Source organism: Furipterus horrens, unplaced genomic scaffold, assembly GCF_987537825.1.
Source record: "Furipterus horrens unplaced genomic scaffold, mFurHor1.1.pri manual_scaffold_1, whole genome shotgun sequence".
Classification (NCBI taxonomy): domain Eukaryota; kingdom Metazoa; phylum Chordata; class Mammalia; order Chiroptera; family Furipteridae; genus Furipterus; species Furipterus horrens.
This window is the reverse complement of record NW_028327171.1, coordinates 45954120-45978009: the sequence shown is the minus strand read 5'-3', so window position 1 is coordinate 45978009 and position 23890 is coordinate 45954120. Positions and strand designations below refer to the sequence as shown.

Here is a 23890-nt window from a genome sequence, read left to right as displayed (position 1 = left end):
AGTTTTATGCCATTGTGGTCAGAATCTATGCTTGATATAATTTCAATCTTCTTGAATTTATTGAGGCCTGTTTTTGTGGCCTAGTATGTGATCTATCCTGGAAAATGTTCCAGGTGCACTTGAAAAAAAATGTGTTATCTATAGTTTTTGGATAAAATGCTCTACAAATATCTATCAAGTTGAACTGGTTCAATGTGGCATTCAAAGCTATTATTTCTTATTAATTTTCTGTCTGGGTGATCTATTCATTGAGGTAAGTGGAGTAGTAAAGTCCTCCCCATGATAGTATTTCTCTTAACTTCTGCCTTTATGTCCATTAACAATTGTTTTTTATACTTGGTTGTTCCTAAGTTGGGTGCATAGATATTTACCTCTTCTTTGATTGATCTCCTTTAAAATTATTGAATCTGTTTTCTCTGCCATAAGTATTGCTATACCCACCTTTCTTTATGTTTCTATTAGCATGGAGTATCTTTTTTCATCTCTTCATTTTCAGTCTGTGTGTATCTTTCAATCTAAAGTAAGTCATGAATCATGTTTTTTTTTTTTTTTTTTTTAATCCATTCAGCCAGTTCTATGTCTTTTGTTTGGAGCATTTACTCCATTTACATTTAGATAATTATTAATAGGTATGTGCTTATCGCCATTTTATTAATTGTGTTTTGGTAGTTTTTGTTCTTCATTGTTCCTTTTTTCTTGATTTTATTTCCTTTTGATTTATAGATTTTCTTCAGTGTTTTGACTGGATTCCTTTCTCTTCATTTTTTTGGTGTATTTTTTGTATATTTTTGGTTTATGGTTACGATGAGGTACACATATCTATAACGATAGCAGTCTATTTTAAGCTGAGTTCAATTGTGTTCTAAAAGCGCTACATTATTTCTCCCCTCTCCACTCTGTTTTTGACATCATGTTTTATACCTTTTTGTTTTGTGTATCCTCTGATTATTTATTGCAGTTATTGTTAAATTTTCTACTATTTTCTTTTAACCTTCATATTAGCTTTTTAAAGTGGTTAATTCACTGTGATTTTGTATTTTTGCTTTTACCAGTGAGATATTTTCTTATTTTCCCCTATATTTTCTTATTTTTGGTTATGACCTTTTCTTTTCTGCATAAAGAAGACCCTTTAACATTTCTTGTAAGGCCAGTTTAGTAGTGGTGAATCCTTGTACTTTTCACTTGTCTGAAAAACTCTCTCTCTCCTTCAATTCTAAATGGTAATCCTGCTGGATGTAGTATTCTATGTTGTACGTTCCCTTCTTTGAGCACTTGAAATATCTCCTGACATTCCCTTCTGGCCTGTAAAGGTGCTTCTGAGAAATCAGCTGATAGTCTTATGGGATTTCTCTTGTATGAGACTTGATGTTTCATTCTTATTGCCTTTAAGATTGTCTCTTTCTCTTGAAGTTTTTAAAAAAAATCCTCACCAAGGATATGTTTATTGATTTTAGAGAGAGAGAGAGAAACATTGATCAGTTGCCTCCCTCCTGTACCCAACTGGGGATCAAACATGCAACCTAGGTATGTGCCCTGATGGGGAACTGAACCCATAACGCTTTGATGTATGGGACAATGCTCCAACCAACCTAGCCACCCAGGCAGGGCTCTCCTTAACTTTTGCTATTTTAACCCAATATGCCTTGGTGTGGGTCTCTTTGGGTTCACTGTGTTTGAAACCCTGTTTGGATAACTGTTTCCTGTCCCAGATCAGTAAAGTTTTCACACATTATTCAAATATTCTTTCTGCCCCTTGCTCTCTCTTCTCCTTCTGGAATTCCTATAACGCAAAGGTTAGGGTGCTGATGCTATCTCATCTCTTATATTATCTCCATTTAAAATTCTTTTTTTCACTTTGTTGTTCTTTTTGGGTGATTTCTACTATTCTGTCTTCCAGATCACCAATCTGTTCTTCTGTATTAACTAATCTGCTGTTGATTCTTTCTAATGTATTCTTCATTTCCGTTATTGTATTTCTGATTGGTTCTTTATCGCGTTTTCTATCTTTTTGTTGAAGTGCTGAATTCCTCTACTGTACTCTCGTTTATTGAACATCCTCATGACAGTGTCTTTGAATTCTTTATCAGGCAAATTATTTATTTCCTTTGCCTTAGGGTTTTTCTCTGGAGTTTCTTCTCGTTCCTTCATTTGAGCATATTCTTTCCCTCCATTTTGTTTGACTTTTTGTGTTTGTTCCTTTGAGTTGCAGTGAATAACTATCCCTTCTCAGGCATGAAAGAGTGACCTGCTGACTGTATTGAATAGTTTTGGCAGGCTAGTTGTAGTCAGGGTGGGCATGTGCCATACCTGATGCGTCACCTGATCTGAAGGAGTGGGTTCCCGGTGGGGCAGCCCAGTGTGTGCATGCTTCCTTGCCCTTCCAGTCTGGGTGGGGCTGCCTGATTTAGACAGGGCTATAAGGTGTGCTATTACTGCGCCCTGTTGCTTTAATTGTTTGTGACCACAGCAGGGCCTTGCGCATATACCCAACTCACTCTGTACAGGGCAGCCCTGTGTGTGGGCACCACAATATTCTGCTAGCTCCACATTTTCTTCCGATGGGGTGGCCCCATGTACGTGCGCAGCAATGTCCCACTAGCTCCACACTTCCTCGGGACAAGGCGGTCCTGTGTGCAAGTACTGCAATGCCTTGCTAGCTCTGCACTCTCTAGGAGGGTCAGCACCACATGACCATACAGTAGCACCCCAATATCTCCACACTGTCTCTGGACGGGGTAGCCCTGCACACGGGTACCACAGTGTTTTGTTAGATTTGCATTCTCTTCAGGTGGGGAAGCGCCTTGTGTGTGCATGAAGCAGCACACTGCTGTACCTGCTGGATCAGTCTCCGAGTGGAAGGGCCCTTTGTGTGCATGCTGTGATGCCCTCCTATTTCTGCTGGATCTAGTGCCAGGAGCAGTGGCTGGGAGTGTGCTGGAGTGCCCTGCAGGTTGGGACACAGAGTCTGGCTGGAGCTCCCAGCTGTTACACAAGTTCAGGGAATACATATACGAGACTCACTGGTTCCTCTGCTCCTGGGTTGTTTCCTCAGCTCCTGGTTCCCCGACCTTCTCTATGGGGTCCCTCTTTCTTGCTTGTTGTACAGAAGCTGTTCAACTGGCTCATGGTTTTCTCCCAGGAGGAGCTGCTCTAAATGTCAGTATACACTCAACGTGTTCTTGGGAAGGTGTGCACTCAGCCTCCACCGGTGCTCTCATCTTGGACCTGCCTCACATGGCTGTTATTTCTAATCGTCTAACACAACCCCCTGAGTCAAAACCCCAGGGTCCTGAGAAGTTAAGTAACTTTCCCTGATCACCCGGAGGGAATGGCAGTGTGGGATTCAATCTCAGGTCCACATGACCATTTGTGCTCAGCTGAGCTGCCCACAGTCCTGCCTTCCCTGGAGGTAAAGTCTGTCACCTGCCAGGAACTCTGTCTTCTAGCTGTCCTCTGACCTCTGGCAAAAGGTTCTCTCTTCACCCAGGCAATAATGGCACAGGTTCATGTGTGTCCATTTGTCACCAGTGGGCATGGTAATTGTGGAGACATCTTAAGGCCTGTAAGTTCAAAGTGCCAATTTATCTGAAATAGTCCAGCCCCAGCTCCTGGCTGAGACATGCACATGGTCCAGTTCATGATTATAACACTGGCTCTGACTGTGAGTTCCTTAGCTGGCCAAGGACAGACAGGAGGATACACTTATTAAAGGAGTTCTGCCAGGTCTTTACCACCACTGGAGAGGTTACAGAGAGACATCCCTGGCTGTGCTTGGGCTCCGCCTTATGTGACTTCCTGTCTTTTGTAACCCTCCCAGCTGCCTATCAGCCTGTGAAGTTCTCCAGAAGAACTGTTACATACAATGCTAAGAACAGAACAGGCAACAGGTGCTACCTAAACTCCACGAGCTTTCACACTCAAACACGGTAAGGTAGAAAGGTCAACCACAAAAAAATATTTTCTATTTCCCAGGAAAGCGATATTTTTGTGTTCTACTGCTGCAACTTAGTGACCTGGAACTTGATGAGTCCTGAGTAATGGCTCAGCAGTTTGAAGCAACAGAACCTCCGTAGAAGGCCCAGAAACCCAACTACTGGGGCAGAGCTTGGATGAGGCTGAGAAAGGTAATGCCAGTTCAATAACGCTGCCAGACCACCATCAGAGGTCCTGTGGAGAAGTCTCCTGGAACAAAAATGTCAGCCCAGACCACCTATCAAAGAGGGAACACCATTTTTGCTCTGGGCTTCCATGCAACCTAGCAGGTGTTTGCCTAAGAATGGGGAGTGGGAGAAGGGAGTCCAGGCACAGAAGCAGCACATGGGCAGTCTGGGCAAGCTCCAGGCAAGTTCAGGAACAAATCGGGCCCAGCTGGTATTAGGTGAGACTTGAGGAGTGGAGGAGGTGATAAGAGTTTGGACTCCACCTTCAGGTGACAGAGAGCCAGGAAAGTGTTTTAAGCAAGAGGGTGAGGAGGTGGCTAACATGACATTGGGTTTGGGAAGAGTACCCAGGCAGCAGCATGGAGAAGGGACAGAAGGCCTGCAGTGGCCTCTGTGAGTGACAGTCTGGAGGGAAAGGGGAGAAATACACAGGAGACGGATAGAAGATGCCTACAGATCTCCCTAGTGAGTGGATGGGAGGGGAGAGATAAGCCCAGGGTGCTGCCAGGTTTCTGCCCTTGGTAAATGGATGAGAGAAGGCACCACCTGGAGAAAGGCACTAGGGCGAGGAAGGACAGATCAAGAACATTCATGACTACATGTTTGAAGTGCTTGTGCGACACCCAGACTGATCTATGGCATGACTGCCAGCGGCACTCCAAATCTGTACTACAGGTACAGGAAACCAGTAGTTTTAGCTGATGGCCTTTTGGAATAAAGACCAATTTTCCCAGTCTGCATTGCAGTTAGGTGTGGTCATGTGTCTAAGTTCTGGACAACAGGGTAAGTGGTGTGTACTTGTAGGAACTGTCCTTAAGCAAAGGCCTGCTGTTCTTCCTCCTTTTCTCCCATCTTGCTAGCCAGAATAAAGATGTAATGGATGGTGTAGCCACAAGATAGAAGAAATCTGGAGAAAGGGTCATAGAAGGTGCCCTGAGCTGCCTCCATTTACATTTCTACCTTGGTTAAGCCATTGTAACTTAGCAAATTCAACCAATGCAGATGTCCAGCTGGGTTTGAGGCTTTAGGCAGACCTGGCAGTGATCAATACAAAGAAAGGCCTCCCAGATGAAGGCTTAGGGAACACAGATGCCTTTCTGTGTCTTGACAGCCCATGGTAAGAAAGGGACAGGTATCTTTCTACTTCCTTTTCATCCTTTGCCAAATTCTGATTGCTCACTGGGACCAGGGCTCCACATGGCCATAAAATGGTACTTTTAAGAGGACTTGAGGACACTGCATTTCCAAACAGTAATTATAAATAAAGAAATAAAAATTTAAACAACCACACAGACATTACCCTGGAACTTCCTCGGTAGAGACGACAAAGCTGATCAAATGCTTGGATTTGCTGTGGATCCAGAACAGGTTCTGAGGTTGCCTGAGAAGTAAGAAACATTAAGGTTAGTAACATCCATGGACAGCCTCTGAACTTGGCCAATGGTGAAATGGGAGGTGCTGCTTCCTTCATTCCTCTGAAGAAAACCCATGCCACCAGCAATCAGTGAGGGATATTTTACTGGGCATTGATTAGAAATGGACAGATCCCTCTAAGATCCCTTGGTGCCATCCCCCAGGCTGCCTTCTCTGTAGACCCTTTCCCTAGCGTGGTCTCCAGTTTCCCATATTGACCAGCTTCCTTCAGGGTTTCTTGATTCCTCTTTGCCTTTACTCTGCAGAGAAATTTGGCTCCATCCAGCTTTGCCTTCCTGTATTCATTACTGAATATACTCAGCAAAGATGGCCCCTCTTTGTGGCGGTAGTGGGGGATCAATTTACAGGAAAAATCATGTCATTTCCCTGTCTCAATCTAAAGCTGGTAGCCCCCTGTGGGGTTGCAAGCTTGGATTACTGCTTTTTAGAAGAGGTGAACTCTAACATTCCTATAGCAGTATTGTGTGGAACATGCCAATACTATTGTTCTGTTCTTAGTGGATCTGATCCAATTCATACCTACAGAGAAGAAATGGGATCCTGTGGGATGCAGCTATAGGCTTTAGAGTCAGAAGTAAATTGGAATACCAGTTCTGACACTACCCTGCTGTATGACCTTAGGCAAGTCATTTCTCCAAGCCTCAATTCCTTTGCCTCTAAGTGAGAGAGGATAATGCTTCCTTTATGAGGTTACTGAAAATTAAATTACGTAAGATATATATTTAAACTGCCTTTAACTTACCTGGGACCTCACAAGGGCTCAGTAAGTGCTGGCTTATCCCTACATTTAGAGATACCCTTAGTTAAATGTTGACTTCAAAAGCAGTTTTACATTTATACATATGACTAGTAAAAAGGTGTCTTCCTTTACTCTGTATTTACTATGAACACTTTGGCATGAATAAAAAGTATTACTTAAGACCTAACATATCTGAGGGAGAAGGGTTTCAATGAGAAGGGGTCTTGGTGTTGACACGAGTGCCACTCTATGAGAAAGCACTGTCATGGTGACGTTTTTCCCCCCAAGAAGGATTTGAAAGTAAAAGGATTTATATAAGAAGTTATGTCCCAGGTAAGAAAAAGCTGAAGGAGTTCATCACCACTCAACCATTATTACAAGAAATGTTAAAGGGACTTCCTTAGGAAGAAAAGATCAATAATACAAGTAAGAAAATATAAAAAAGGAAATAATTCTCACTGACAAATGCAAAACTTAGTAAAAGAAGTGAGTAAACTATAAAGCTACTACAAAGGTTAAAAAGCAAAAGCAGGAAGATCATGTGTAATTACAATAATAAATTAAGAGACACACACGAACACACACAAAATAAGCATAGAAGACTGACAAAAACATAAATGTGGAGGGGATGAGTAAAAATTGTAGTGATTTTAAAATCCGTTCAAACTTAAGTGACCGCCAACTTAAAACAGACTGTATAAACACAGCGTGGTACATATGAAGCACATGGTAACCACAAACCAAAAATCGACAAGAGATAACAAATAAAAATAATCCAAACATAACAGTATAAAAAGTCATCAACATCCAAGAGAATAAGGATAAGAGCTACAAAAACAATCAGAGATCAACTAATAAAATGGCAATAACTACATACCTATCAATAATTACTATAATCATAAATGGACTAAATGCTCATATCAAAAGACATAGGGTGGCTGAATGGATTAAAAAACAAGACCCTTACATATGCTGCCTACAAGATAGATACTTCAAATAGAAAGAGACACAGACTGAAAGTAAAGGGATAAGAAAGATATCTCATATAAATGGAAATGACAAAACAGCTGGGGTAGCAATACTTATGTAAGACAATATAGACTATAAAACAAATGTTGTAACAAGAGACAAAGGACATTTCATGATGATAAAAGGATCAATCCAACAAGAGTATGTAACTCATGTAATCATCTGTGTATCCAATGTAGGAGTACCTAGATATATATTAATGGACATAAAGGGGGAGACTGACAATAATACAGTAACAGTTGGGGACTTGAACACTCCATTAACATCAATGGATAGATCATCTAGATGAAAAAAAAAAGGGAATAGTGGCCCTAAATGACATATTAGCCTAGGTGAACATCGATAATTTTAGAACACTTCACCCCAAAGAGCAGAAAATACATTCTTGTCAAGTGCACATGGAGTATTTTCCAGGATGTGAGAAAATTTCAAGCCACAAAAAAAGTCTCAATGAATTTAAGAAGATTGCAATTGTATCAAACAACTTTTCTGAACACAATGGTATGAACTAGAAATCAATTACAAGAAGACAACTAAAAAATACAGAAACGCATTGGAATTAAATAACATGTTACTAAGAAATGAATGGATTATCAACAAGATCAAGGAAGAAATAAAAAGATACCTTGATACAAAAGAAAATGAACACAAAATGACCCCAAGTCTATGTGACATGGCCAAAGAAGTTTTAAGATGGAGATTCACAGGAATATAGGCCTATCTCAAAGAACAAGAAAAATTTCAAATAAACTATCTAACCTTACCCCTAAAGGATCTAGAAAAAGAAAAAACAAAGCCCAAAGTTAGTAAAGGAAGGAAATAATAAAGATCACAGCAGAAATAAATCAAACAGAGTCTAAAGAAAAGATCCATGAAACCAAGAGCTGGTTCACAGAACAGATAAACAAAATTGATAAACCTTTAGTCAGAATTATCAGGAAAAAAAGAAAGAGTACCCAAAGAACATAAAACAAGAGAGGAGAAATAAAAACCAACTCTACAAAAATACAAAGGATTATAAGAAAATACTATGTACAATTGTATGCCAACAAATTGGACAACCTGGAAGAAATGGATAAATTCCTAGAAACATACCACCTTCTAAGAGTAAACCAGGAAGAAACAGAAAATCCTAACAGACTGATAACTGCTAATGAAATTGAATCAGTAATCAAAAAACTCCCAACAAACAAAAGTCCTGGACCAGATGGCTTCAGAAGTGAATTTTACCAAACTTTCAAAGAAGAATTAACACCTATCCTTATCAAACTATTCCGAAAAATTGAAGAGGAGGGAAGGCTCCCAAACTCATTTTCTGCGGCCAGCATTAACCTATTACCAAAACCAGATAAAGAAACTACAAAGAAAGAAAATATAGGCCAATATCCCTAATGAATATAAATGCAAAATCCTCAACATAATATTAGCAAATTGAATTCAGCAATACAGTAAAAATATCATTCAACCTGATCAAGTGGGATTTATTCCTGAGACTCAAGGTTGGTTCAATGTCTGCAAAACAATGTGATACACCACATAAACAAAATGAAGAATAAAAATCATATCATATCAACAGATGCAAAGCAAGCATTTGACAAAATCCAATATCCATTTATAATAAAAACTCAGCAGTGGTGATAGAGGCAACCTACCTCAACATAATAAAGGCAATATGTGACAAACTCACAGCTAACATCATATTCAATGGTGAGAAATTGAAAGCTTTTTCTTTAAGATCAAGAACAGCACAAGGATGTCCACGTCTATCACTTTTATTCTATATATTATTGGAAGTCCTAGCCACAGCAATGAGACAAGAAAAAGAAATAAAACATGCTTTGACTGGTGTGGCTCAGTCGGTTGGGTATCATCCCATAAACTGAAGGGTCATTGGTTCAATTCCCAGTCGGCACATGCCTGGGTTGTGGGCCAGGTCCCTGGTTGGGCGCATGTGAGAGGCAACCAGTCAATGTCTCTCTTGCACATCTATGTTTCTCTCCCTCTCTTTCTCTCTCTTCCCCCTCTAATGGTAAATAAATGAAGTCTTGAAAGAAAAAGCATCCAAATTTGAAAGGCAGAAGTAAAACTGTCATTTGCAGATGATATGATACTGTAAAACCCTAAAGATTCCCCCCAAAACTATTAGAACTAATAAATGAATTTGGTAAAGTGGCAGGATACATAACTTAATATTTAGAAACCAACTTCATTTTTATACACCAATAATGAACTATCAGAAAAAGTAAAGAAACAATTCCATTTACAGCTGCATCAAAAAGAATAAAATATGTAGATATAAAGTTATCCACGGTGGTAAAAGACCTGTACTCAGAAAAGTAGAAGACAATGAAGAAAGTGAAGAAGATACAAATAAATTGGAAGGATATACTGTGTCTATGGATTGGAAGGATTAATAATTTTAAAATGACCATACTATATACCCAAAGCAATCTACAGATTCAATACAATTCTTATCAAAATACTAATGACATTCTTCTCCAAACCAAAACAAACAATCTTAAAATGTACATGAAACCAGAAAAGACCATAAATAGCCAAAGCAATCTTCAGAAAGAAGAACAAAGTTGGAGGTATCATGCTATCTGATATCAAACTATACTATAAGGCTATAATAATCAAAACAGCATGGTACTGTCATAAAAGATAGACACATAGATCAACAGAACAGAATAGAGAGCCCAACTGATCTATGATAAAGGAGGCAATATTATACAATGGGCTGAAGACAGTCTCTTCAATAAATGATGTCGGGAAAACTGTGCGGATATACATAAATGAAACTAGACAACTTTCTTACAACATATACAAAAATAAACTCAAAATGGATTAAAGACTTAAATGTAAAACCCGAAACCATAAAACTCCTAGAATGAAACATAGGCAATAAATTCTTTGACACTGCTCTCAGCAATATTTTTTTGGATATGTTTTTCAGAAAAGGGAAATAAAAGAAAAAAAATAAACAAATGGGATTACATTTAACTAAAAAGTTTTTCCACAGTGAAGGACATTATAAGCAAAATAAAAATAAAACCTACTGAATGGGAGAAGATATTTGCCAGTGATACCTCTGGTAAGTGGATAATAATCAAAATAGATAGGGAAATCACAGAACCTAACACCAAAAAAACCGAACAATCCAATTAGAAAATGGGGAAAGGACCTGAATAGACAGTTCTTCATAGAGGACACACAGATGGCCAATAGACATATAAAAAGATGCTCAATGTCACTAATCATTAGGGAAATGCAAATTAAAATCACAGTGATATATCACCTCACACCTGCCAGAATGGCTATCACCAATAAATCAATATACAAGCGTTGGTGAGAGTGTGGAGAAAAGGGAGCCCCTGTGCACCATTGATGGGAATGCAGACTGGTGCAGCTACTGTGGAAAATAGCATGGGATTTCCTCAAAAAAGTAAAAACAGAACTACCATATGGACCAGCAATTCCACTTTGGGGTATTTATCCAAAGAAAATGAACACTAAATCAGAAAGATATATGCACCCTGAGTTCACTGCAGCATTATTTACAATAGCCAATACATGGAAGCAATCCAAGTGTCCATCAGTGGATTCAATGCAATATTACTCAGCCATAAAAGAATGAACGAATGAACTCTTACCAACTGTGACAACATGGTTGGACCTAGAGGATATTGTGCTAAGTGAGATAAGTCAGAGAAAGACAAAAACTATATAATTCCACTTACATGTGGAGTCTAAAAAACAAAATAAAGCAATAAACAGAAAGAAACTCATAGATACAGAACACAAACAGATGGTCACCAACTGGAAGTGGGTCAGGGAGTGGATGAAAAAGGCGAAGGGATTGAGAAGTACAGATTAGTGGTTACAAAACAGCCACGGGGATTTGAGTACAGCACAGGGAACAGTCAATAATGTTGTAATAGCTATATGTGGTGCCAGGTGGGTACTACACTCATCAGGAGGATCACTTCATAAATTATCTAAATGTATGATCACTATGCTATACACTTGAAACTAATATAAAATATTGAATATCAACTGTAATAAAAAAAAACACTAATGTGAAAGCGTTTTCCCACATGTAATAAAACTTATAAAAAGCAATAAAGATAATATCTGGAAAAAAAAAGGTTATGTAAATTTAATATGTCTTCCAGGGAGGACTTTGCTTCTTTTCCTCAAAGTTTTCACTACCTCTAGGGGAATAACCTACAAAGAGCTGAGAGAACGAAAACCAGTCAGTAGTGCCAGCCTGATGTGAAACGACTTCACAGCTTCACCGCCGGCTTTTTAGATCCAGAAAGCAGCTGTCAGTGAGGAGGCTGACCTCTCACGAGCTTCTGGAGCCCCACAGTAGGACCCCAAAGATAATGTCAAGGCTCTGGAGAATAGCTCAGGGCACAGTCGCCTTAGTTCTTCTGATGTTCTCGGTGATGTGGGGATGGATGAATGTAGAGATGGCTCGATGGAAATCCTGAGAAGGGCAGTGTGACCCAAAACAGCTGCCAGAAAGAGAAAAGAACTGGACCCTCTGGCTCAGCTTGTCATCCTGTCAGATGCACGTCTCTGGGTCTGCTGGATCCAGGGAGAATCTTTCTCTAATCTTTAAATGTTTAAAGTTGCGTTGACACTTAAAAATATTATTTTTCTCAGTATAATTTTGTAGGAAACGTGATCATATTCTTGGAGAGAAAGTGCGGAGAGTATCACATTCCTGAGAGATACTTTGTAAAACACGCAGGAGATATTAAAGCTAAAGATGATCTGAAGGTTTGAGAAATACTACAAACCTAGCTCAAAGCAAAAAGAGAAAACATATAATTACCTCTGAGAGCCATAACAACGGAGAACATGGTCTTGCCCTCTGGTTTTCCTAATCCCTTTAGTATTCCCGGCACCAACTAGGGAATGGGTGGGTGAAGGACAAGGACAATACATGACTTTCACTGGCCATTCAAACCTCAGCTGTGGGGCCAGCCACCCCCACAATCCGTATGACAGGACCAACCATCCTGACTTTGACTTCTGTTATCCCTGGTTGCTCTGTGTAAGGTTTAACAAGGAAGCCCAAATGGAAATGAATCAGGAGTACACCAAGTGGGGCACTGGGGAGGTGGGGGTGGGCAAGGCAGGTTAATTATAGCAAATGATAAAGCAGCAAGAGCAAGAAATGGTCTCCTTAATGGAGGTGCTCTTGTGAAACAGCCCTTTGCCTTGAAGGGATATTGTAAGAAACAAAAGCTCATGAAATGAACAACTGTACATCTTATAAAAATGTTAAATGGTATAGGCCACGTATGACGATCCACTAAAAATTCCCATCAGACCCTGCACTGAGAAAGCTGTATTGGACCCTATAGTCTAGCAATTTTCAAGAGGTGTGCTACAAGAATTTTTAAAACATGCAATGCCTGACTATTTAGTCAGAGGCACTGACTTCTTTTCCCTTAGTGTGTCAAAGAACAAAATGACAACAGCCAACATAACAGTAGCTGTCTGGTGTGAATGAATCAAACGATACCTTTTTTGTCAGACTAGCAAAAAATGTATTTTTGGGTGTGCTGCAGAATTTTAGTAATTAGTTTATATGTGCCATGAGATGAAAAAATTGAAAATCACTGCTGCAGACTTGTTACTGTGTTTTCTTTTTTGCTTTTATCACTAGAGAATTCAGGGCTAAATGACTGACTACATCAAACTAGCATCTGCTCAGGACTTGGTGGCAAACATTTATGTGTGCTATTATAACCCGGTTTTATATTATTTTCCAAAGACATACAGGTTTTTCAGATCTAGATTTCCTCAGTTACTTTACCCTATTGGATATATTTTGGAAGTCAACACAAATCATTGGGGAAAGTGAAGGTCGTGTTAGTTCATAAATAGAAAATGCCCCTGTTAAAAACAGAATCACGCTTTCATCTCCCCAGGAAATAGACGCAGCGGGTGAAAGGCTCCAGCCCCTGGGAGTTTGCTCACTGAGGCAGAAAGCGCAGATGCCTCAATGATGGTCCAACCCATGTTTTCTGATTTGGGGTCTCTCAAACTTGAAAGTGAGTAAGAATCACTGAGAGGTCTTGTTAAAATGAAGATTCTGGTTAGTAGGTCCAGAGCAGGGTCTGAGATTCTGCGTTTCTAACACAGTGCTGATCTGTACTGCTAGAGCAGGTAGGCTTGGCTGGAGTTTTCCTTGTCCTTACAGAGTCTTAATGGTAACAGGACACTCAGGTTGTGGGTATTTTGCCTCCTCCTGATTCAACTGTACCAAATGCACCAACCAATTAGCACTTCTTTTTTTCTAAGTTGCTCTGATTTAGGTATGTTGCTTTCAGCACCCATGGAGCTCATATGCATCTAGCAGATGTAAAAAAACTGAATAAGAATGATCCTGCCACATAGTTCTTTTTGAATCTTACTGAATTATAAGCCCTACACCTACTTTACTAAATAAGTAAAGAGGATTATATAAATTGAGGAAGAGAAGGCTAGGAGACTTGGCCAATGTGAATAGAAAAATTGCCCAGGATGCTGTAAGGTCTCACTAAGTGTTGCTAACTGGAAGGCACAGGAGGGTCTCACAGGCACTGCACACAGAGCCAGTCTGCGTGGGATCCTGGCCACATGTACCTAATCCTAATGTGGCCCCTGAAATGGAAAACAAGGAAACACAAGAGCAAGTGCTGACAAAACTGGCAAACCTGGCAATGAAAGGGAAGGGTGGAAGCTGCACAAGAGAGAGAATGGGGAGAGCGGAGGGAAAGCTTCATGAAAAGGAAAGCAGGTCAGGCCCCTTCTCTGTCTCACTCACTGGCACTCGGCACTGTGCACACAGCAACCGTGAAATAACTATCTGCTGGTCAGATGGATGAAGGGATGGGAAAGGCAAGCAAGCAGATTTTTTACTTCTTACATGTTCACTGGACTGTTCAGAAACCCTCTGCGATGCAGCAGAGCACAGGGCATGGCTTCTGACAGACAGGCTCCCCCGGGATCTGCAACCACCAGCTGAGTGGTTCTGGCCAAGTTATTCAGCTTCTCTCAGTCTCAGTTTCTTTATCTGTAAAGCCTACTTTGCGGAATTGTTGTGAGTATGGGCCTGTTCAATAAATGGCAGCGATTACTGGATTACTGCATGTGTTGTCTCCACTCCCAGGAGAAGTCTGGGAGAAAGGACAACAGGCTGAGAATCAGGAAACCTAGCTCTGTGTACAGCCTGAGCGGGCACTACGCTCCTCAGTCTGTGTTCTGATTTATCAAAGGGCAGTGCCACCTTGGACCACACTCTGCCACCCAGGGGAGATGTGGACGCCCTGAGATGACAGGTTTTTTTTTAGCACATGAAGTTTCAAGTAAGATGGGACTGTTTACTGAAGCTGATCATGGCTTTTTATTGCACAATCAGAAGCAGACAGACTAGGTAGGGCAAGCAACAAGAGGGACTGACATGAAGACCCATGACAGCCCTGATGAGAAATAATAGATTCAGTCTAAGATACTGTATGGAAAACCTGATTTGCCAAATCAGTGTCATGCACAAAACAAAAGTGGGAACAACAAAATTTGAGCACGATCTCAGTTTGGAAATCTATAAACATAAAGCACCCTTCCCAGTATTCCCAGGCTATCTAACCCACCAGCACAGAACTGATTAGGAGTGATTTTCCAAGTGGAAAAGAAAGAAAAACACATTTAATACTATCTGCTAGCGCAAATTTATTGCTTCCCATATAATGAAGTCCAGCAATAAGAGCTAAAAATTAAACTGTAGCTGCACATTATGAGGAAGAAACAGTAAGAGCCCATAAATGACCTTGTACACTCAGCATTAAAGGAAAGCCAGTGGAAAATTAGGTCCTGGTAATCTAGGAGAGCCCCAGGGAGAAGGGCACTGGGCTAAGAGCACACCAGCACATTTCAAAGCTCAGTGACTCAGACGCGGCGGAAGCTGTAATTACATCTGCTGGAAGGAAGAAAACAAACCAGGGCTTTCAGGACCCACAGGCCTCCTAAGCAGCACATCAAGCTTCGATACAGGAAAACAACCAGGATCCACTGCCACCCTCAAGGCTGGGTTCCTGGGAACAGGGATAATACTAGGCCTAGGTGTTACTGGAAAGGGGACCTGGCCCTAAGCAGGTCTGCCTAGAGCCAGCTAGTAGTGTGCGGGTTCTTGACTTTTTGCAGGAAAGATTTCACAACACCAGTCCAGGTGACTTCTTGAGAACATTTATGGCTCACTAAGAAGTCAGAGAAAAGGGGCTTTGGGGACAGGGTCAGGGGGGCTTTTGTGGCTCTGTGTCGGCAGAGGGCTTGGAGAGGGGACTCTGCCACTGCCTGGCTGCTGGGGGTTTGCTCAGCACTCGCCCATTTCCAGTCACTTCACCCACTTCCCATATGCGACTGGCACCCTTCCAGCTGTTGTCCTGGTGGTGAATCCCGGTGAATCCCAGAGTGGGTGGGTTTCCTTACATTTTAAGATCATGTAGGCCCTTTAAGTGTAGCTTCCTGAAAATCCAGAAGTTTCTTCTGCCGCCGCAGCTCCCTCTTGTTCTTACAGGCAGAAGTTATGGATATTTATCTTCCTGGCGCTGGAACCCTGGGCTGTGTAGTCTGGCCTGGGGCTGGGGTGGCTCACTCCCAAGGGATCCCTCTGATTTTTATCCACCACACATGACTGTAGGACCGCCTGTGCTCCTTCCACTACTGCCTCTCCACACCACACTGTGTCTCCTTGCCTCTCTTCCCCATCTGTGTCTCCATTCCTCCTCCCTGTCTGGATGATTGTGGCTTCTTTAAATACTTGGTTCTCAGACTCCCATACAGTTCAATTTTCTGACATTCTGGGTGTTGTTTTTGAGATTTAGTTTTAATTGTTTTTGTGGTTGCATGAGGAGGTGAAGCCTGTCTATCTGCGCATTTACCCTTAAGTGTCATTGGTTTAGGGAAGACACAATTTACTAGATGGCTGCAAACTGCTTGTTTAACTATCTGTCTCAGTTTCCCATTCCTGACTGCCCTGGCTTACTAGCCTGTCTAACTAGGCATTATGTACATGAAGCCTTCTAAATCACATATGAAGAAGGGACAGTCCCAGAACACTGAGCTCTGCTTGGTCATTTCTTATTCTCTACAACAAATAAGGTCCTGACATCAAAATCCCAACATTTCCTTTCCTAACTGTCTTCTCACACTAGCACATGAGAAGGTCAAACCTCGCTTGTGAGAGACATGGGAAACCTGACAGCATTCTGCAACATGACTGTTGGCCTTTTCTGCTTTCTAGGAGCCTTTTACTGGCACTTCTGGCATTTGCTGGCAGATGGGCGTGGAGGTGGAGTAAGTAGTATGAATGGAATGAGAACCATTTCCCCACCATTCTCCCTGCTCACCACTGGCCTCACTTTGACTTCTGCCTCCTTAGCCCAAGCTATTTCAAACTAGAGGTCCTTAATATTTAATGCTTTTGCCTAAAGGGAAACTGTGGCTTCAAAGATAAGAGAAGCCACGCTTCCTTCCCGCCCTAACAGAAAACACCTTTCCTAATATTCCCACCCACAACACAGACTGACCTGAGAAAGCACCTGACTTCTCATGTACTCTCATTTCCTAAGGCCTCAAAACTCTCAGTAGGTTTCTGCTAATAATGAACAAGGTAATGAAATAAAAACATCTCTCAAGATTTCACTTAGAATAGTAATCATAACTCTAGAATGACCAGCTCTAAGGGAAGAGAGTGCTTGAAGTTGGAGAGGGTGAATGGCCAGACCTTTAATACCACAATTAAAAAGAAAAAACACAGTCATTTTTCATAGCAGTAGGAAGAAGACTATGGTTTTGTAAGACATGAGAAAGAGGAGGAATCACCACCACTACCACAGCAGCTAATAGTTATTGAGTAAGTAATTACTATGTCCTAGCTACTGATGCAAGCACTGTACATGTATTATCTCATTTAATCATCACAAACATGCTAGGAGATCAGTACTTTCGTTATTTTTATTTTACAATAGAAGAAACTAGGGTCCTGGTCCTAAGATCTGAATTTGGACATTCCACTTCCAGAGATTTCTTTCACTTGCCATGCTCTTGGTATAGGTCTGGAAGAAGCCTGACAGAAAGTCACTTTCAAGGGGCACAAAAGGTTGTGTCAGGAGGAGACTAGGCATAGCTGAAAGTCAAAGTCCTTACACTATGCTCTTAAAGCAGTGATGTCGCCTGATCCCCTTCTGGGGATCCTCATGATTCTGCTTTCTAGTTAAAGAAACTCATCTCCTCAGGCTTGTGAAGCCTTAATAAAAGGCCCAGAAGAGCAGGAGCAGCTGATGAAAATGAGCCACAGCTTTTCGTATCCTGCTTAAAAATGAATTTCAGAAGCCTGGGCTGAAGAAGCCCAGTGAGAGCCAATGATGTTAAGAAATAAGATAAGGACTTCCGGCCAAGATGGAGGCGTAGACAGACACACTGCATCTCCCTCCACAACTAAGAAGGAACACAACTATCTCAAAACTAGAGACAACCAGAAGTTCCAGAAAATCAAACTGCACTGAAGTCCTGCAAACAAAGATATAAAGAAGAAATACTCATCCAGACAGGTAGGAGGGGCGAAGCCAGGGTGGAGAGGACGTGGTGTGGTGGCGGCGGTGGCAGGCTGGCAGAAAGCGCAGTCACACGTTTTAAAAAGGCAGGAGGGATACCTGGGGAACGTTCCCAGCTCCTCACCAGACCTCACAGCTCATGGTCCCAGCATCAGGGAAAATCAAGCCTCATTGCTTCTGACTGTGAAAACCAGTGCGGGTTGGGGTGGAGGCAGAAACTGACAGTCTCAGCAGAGTCCGCTTGTTTAAAGGGCCCCCTTGGTCCTAGAACATCCACTGACCCACCCACTCTGGGAACAATGGCCGAGATAGCAGCTAGAGGGGCGCCAGTCCGGTGTGGAAGTGAGAGAGGTGCCTAGAAAAGGGGTGAGTGCTAGCAAGCAGCATCGTTCCCTCTCAGACCCCTCCCCCCACATACAGCGCCACAACGTGGTGAAACAGGTCACCCTGCACTGACGAACCGCTAAGGCTCTGCCCCTTACAACGTAACAGGAGTGACCACTCTATCTGGGACACAGAGGCAAACAAACACAGGAGCCTGTCAGAATGAGGAGACAGAGCAGTATAGCCTAAAAGAGGGAACGGATCAAGGTTCCAGTGGGAGAACTAAGTGATGAGGAGATAGCCAACCTAACAGATGAGGAGGTAGACAACCTAACAGATGCAGAATTCAAAACACTGGTGATTAAGATGCTCACAGGCTTGACAGATATGCTTGAGTATGGCAAACGCATAAGAGAAGAAGTAAAGGCTATGCTAAGTGAAACGAAGGAAAATCCACACAAAACCAATGGTGAAGGGAAGGAAATCGGGGTTCAAATCAATGATTTGGAACATAAGGAAGAAAAAAACAGTCAACCAGTGCAGAATGAGGAAGTAAGAATTGAAAAAAATGAAGAAAGCTTCCCAAATTTTGCAAAGGAGATGGACATACAGGTCTGGGAAGCATGGAGGGTCCCAGGTGAGCTGAACCCATAGGGGACCACACCAGGACGCATCATGATTGAGATGCCAAAGGTGAAAGATAAAGACAGAGTCCTGGGGGCAGCAAGAGAGAGGCGGAGAGTTGCCTACAGGGGGCTGCCTATAGGACTGTCAGCTGATTTCTCAGAGGACACTTTGCAGGCAAGAAGGGACTAGCAAGCAGTATTCAATGTGATGAAAAGCAACCTACAACCAAGATTACTTTATCCAGCAAAGCTCATTTAAAATGGAAGGGCAGATGAAGTGCTTCCCAGACAAGGTGAGGCTAAAGGAGCTCATCATCACCAAACCATTATTATATGAAATGTCAAAGGGACTTACTTAAGAAAAAGATCAAAACTATGAACACTAAAATGACAACAAACTCACAACTATCAACAACTGAATCTAAAAAATAAAAACAAAATCCAACTAAGCAAACTAGAACAGGAAGAGAATCATAGGTATGGGGATCATTTGGAGGGTTATCAACTGGGAGGGGGAGGGGGAGAAATGGGGAAATGGTGCAGGGACTAAGAAGCATAATTGGTTGGTACAAAATAGACAGGGAGATGTTAAGAATAATATAGGAAAGGGTGAAGCCAAAGAACTTATATGCATGACCCTTGGACATGAACTAAGAAGGATGGGATTGCTGGAGGGAAGGGGAATACTGGGCAGAGGGGAGCAAAGGGGAAAAAAATTGGAACTACTGCAACAACATAATCAATAAAATATACATTAAAAAAAAAAAAAAAGAAGAAAGAAAGAAGCTAAGGACAACCCATGTCCCAGGAATGGCTGGTGAGGTTCTCAGTCCCATGAGCTGGAGGAAGAAGGATATCTTCTCGGCTGTAGGTGCTCCATCTGCCCTTTAGCCCCAGAGGAACTGTGAACAGTGAACAGTGGAGGGGTCAATCAGTATGTTGTGCATGAGGTCTTGCCCATCAGAAATCTTCCTTCACAGCTTAGAGCATTTCAGGCTGCCTTCTAAGCTCAGGAACCCTTGGTCATACTGGAGCACTTTGATACTGTCTACAGAATTCTATGCTGCTTTCGAAGTACGGATCCTGGCTTCAAGGAAGATGCCCTGGAAGTCCTGGTAAAAGTAGTATCCTGCCATGTTCAGGAACTTCCAGCTATCCTGGATGATACAACTTTGAGTTTATTAGATAGAGGGGCTCACCTAAATGCCCTCAAGATGAACTGCTATGCTTTGACGCGCCTCTTGGAATTATTTGAGACCAAGCCCAGCCAGACAAGTCTTGTGGACCTAGACCTTGGAAGGGAGGGCAAGAAAGCTTGGACCAAGTCAGCCCATGGTTTTGACTGGGAAGAGGCGAGGCAATTCTTCAGCTTTCTACACAGCTGCTCTGGTTGGACATTCATTACCGGTGAAACCACTCAGTAACTGAAGAGGACTCTGTCAGTTTGGTTGCTGGTCACTGTTACTGCCTTCTGGAGAACCCTACCATTAGTCACCCGAGAATCCGCAGCACACCTGCTTGATGTAGCCCTGACACATAACCATATGCTCAGTGCCACTGTGCAGATCACCCAGATGCTGCAGCACTTTGAACACCTGGCACCTATACTGGTGGCGGCTGGGAGTCCATGGGCTACTGATTACAGAATGAAAACCATAGAGGGAAAGACTGTAAAAGAGATTGTACAGAGGTGTCCCCAAGTGCTGAGTCGGGACCCTTTAGGGGCTAAGGGCTTTGTAGCCTTCCTGACAGAACTACCAGAATGTATCTCAGCCCTTCTGATGTCCAGCATGTGCATTTTTCTAGATCATTTGGACAGAGAGAATTACATGATGTGCAATGCTGTGCTCCCAGCCATGGCAGAGATGGTACTGCAGGTTTTGAATGGTGATCAGATGGAGGAAGCAGCCCAACACACCAGAGACCGGTTCTTGGACACCCTGCTGGTCCATGGCCATGATGTCAACTCTTTTGTGCAGAGCCATGTTTTGCAGCCCTTCACCTGACTAATCCAGCACAAGGCTCCCCACTGACACATGCCCAGGCAGTGTGGCCTTAGCAGGGGGCCAGCTGGCGGACAGGCTGGTGCTAGTATGTAAAAATGCTAGGCAGCTGCCGGCTAGTTTCCCCAACAATAATCTGCTTTCCTGCAAGCTTAGTGATACCGACCTTGCTGGACCGCTGTAGAAAGAAACCCAGAAACTACGCAATGAGGGCTAAGAGGCAAACTGCAGCTGCTTGCACAGTGCTGGACCCAGAGGAGGAGCGGGAAGCCATGTTGCCAGATCTGGTCTGCCTCACAACAGCTGCTGCTACTTCCCGGCAAGGAGAGACTGCTGAGGAAACTGCTACTACACTGAAGCGGTAAAAGAACTCATCTGTCAGTTGCTTGCCAAAGCCAGTTACAAGTAGGCCATCATTCTCATTCAGGAAGCGCTGGGCCACTTCTAGGAGTCTGAACCTTTCAGTCACATGCACCCAGAGGAGTTGGAGGAGACCAGGTTCCCAAATGTGTTAGGAACTATCTTCAAAGGTCCAGCTTCCACAAAGAAGACTAGCCAGGGGTCTGCAGGGAACATGGGCCTAGGACAGAACGATTGTGAAGACAGCCCAGTGTATCAGAGCCTGAGAAATCAAGGGAAGGACGAACGGGGAAGCAAGAGATGCTGGTGCAGTATCCACTTCTCTCAGAGGGTTACAGGGGCCACTGGCGTCATCAGCAAGATGATGCACGAAAACACAACCACAGCGGTACAGGAGGTGACTGAGTTCTTTGTGATGGCATTCCAATGTGGGGTACCTCAGGCCCTGTTTGGGGTAGGCCCTATGCTGCCTCTCATTTGGTCTAAGGAGCCTGGTGTCTGGGATGCTGTGCCCACATTACCTCAACCCCAAAGGGGACTCTGCCAGAGTCAAGGCCCGTGCTTTGCTGTTAGTGGATGCCTCAGTTGGGATCATTCAGTGTCTTGAAGAAATTCTCTGTGAATTTGTGCAGAAGGATGAATTGAAACCAGCAGTGACCCAGCTGCTTTGGAAGCGGGCAGCTGAGAAGGTGCCCTGCTCCCCTCTGGAGTGCTGTTCCTCCGTCACGCTTCATGGAATGATGGCACAAGGAAAACCAGAAGTCGTGGGAAGCAGCTACCACGCCGGTGAGCGCAGGGCTGGATGAAAAGCTTCCACAGGACTACAGGCCGGCCCAACAGGTGTGCCATGCCACTGCCAACGCCTCTGACAGGGGAAGGCCTTCTCTGTGCAAATGTCGCCCTCCTTTCCAGCTGCCTCAGGAACACAGGTTATTTGAGCGACTACAGGAAATGGTCGCAAAAGGCTTTGTCCACCCAGATCCACTCTGAATCCTCTTCAAAGAGGGGGCCGTGACCCTCATTTACCGACTGGGAGAGGGCCCTGAGGTGATCTGTGCCCAGATACTGCAGAGCTGTGCAAAGCAGGCCCTGGAGAAGCCAGTGGAGAGCACACCCCAGGGTGGCCCGAGGGGGTCCTCCATGCTCTCACTTTCCTGTTGATGAACTTGCTGCCCCTGGCTGCGGACGTGGCTCTGCAGCAGCTGGTACATTCGGAACAGGCAGTGAGTGGAGAGCTCTGTCGGCACTGAGTTCTTCAGGAAGCAGAAAACTAAAGAGCCAAAGGAGAAGAGTGCCAGCACTGGGACCGCCACGGAGGAGGAGGTGGGGCTGGTCGGGGACACTGCTGATGACACAGATGATCTGCGGCACCTGTGAGACAAACTGTTAGGTGGCGAACAGATATTGGCTGCCTTTGTTCCACTGCTGCTTTAAGTGTGCAACGACCCTGGCCTCTACAGCAACCCAGAGCTCTGTGCATCTGTGCCACTTCCCCTTGGCAAGTTCTCCATGATCAATGCCACTTTTGGTGACTCCTAGCTTTGCCCTCTGTTCACCGTGCTGGAAAAGTCCTCACTCCACATTCTCCAGTCTAACATCACAATTGCTACGGGGGATCTGGCCATCCGCTTGCCCAGCCTCGCAGACCCCTGGACACCTCATCTGTATGCTCACCTCTGGGACCCAGCTCAGCAAGTGTGGAAAAGAGCAGGGCTGGTGATGACCTTTCAGATACTAAAGGGTATAGAGAAGGGGAAGGGACAGAATAGCGGGACAGCTGTGCTGCTCATTGACCCCGGGCCTCTGACCACTGCCCTGGCCAACAACTTCTTCAATGAGCTTCGAGATGCCATCAGCTGCCTGTCAGACCCTGAGGGAGGGGTGAAGGAAGAGCCTTTTCACATCATCATGAAGCAGTTGCTCCCCAACATCACCAAGGCCCAGCAGACCAAGAGCAGGGGTAGAAGCTGTATCAGTGGTTGCACAGAGCTCGAACTGAGCATCAGTACCAGGACCTGGCCTACTGTGTGTCACAGTGGCCCCTCACAGAGAGAGGCCTCCGCAAGATGCTGGACAATTCTGAATGCTTTAGAGTGAAACTGTCAGAGGAGTCCATCTTCAGTGCTTTTTTGTCAGTTGTGGGCAAGCTCTGGTGGGGAGCCAAGCCTGAGGGCAAGGCTACAATAGATGAATTTGAGCAGAAGCTTCAAGCCTGTCATACAAGAGTGTTGGATTCAGTACAGGAACTTGAGATTGGCCAAGGGGATAGCCAGGAAACCCCACCAGCCAAGAGAAAGTCCTCCATCTCTAGGCACCAGCATCTGGCTTCTGCAGCCTCAGATGATGACTTTGTCACACCTGAGCCCCGCCAGGCTGCCTGCCGGCATCCAAACACCCAGCAGTGAGTTAGGAAAAAGAAACCCAGAATTGTCTTCTCAAGTGATGAGCCAGTGAGGGAGAGCTTTCAGCAGAGATGACACGGAAGCAAACCACCCCCATCAGCGGAGGATCTTCTTGCAGGTACAGGTCCTAGGAGTTAGGTTTGCCTGTTCCCATCCCCGCTGTGAGGCGTATCTTGTGGGGTGACCTTGAATTCCATTCC

At 43.6% G+C, this 23890-nt stretch overlaps 1 protein-coding gene and 1 pseudogene across 1 annotated transcript in view; one reads left to right on the top strand and one right to left on the bottom strand.

The window, feature by feature from the left end:
• VPS8 (VPS8 subunit of CORVET complex) overlaps positions 1 to 23890 on the bottom strand; it is a 265592-nt gene that overhangs the window by 3263 nt on the left and 238439 nt on the right. The window contains exon 46 of the mRNA XM_090275034.1: positions 5461 to 5541. Coding sequence (XP_090131160.1) covers positions 5461 to 5541 — 81 coding nt within the window. The remainder of the gene's footprint in view (positions 1 to 5460; positions 5542 to 23890) is intronic.
• On the top strand, positions 12317 to 23863 carry LOC150021009 (condensin complex subunit 1 pseudogene; annotated as a pseudogene).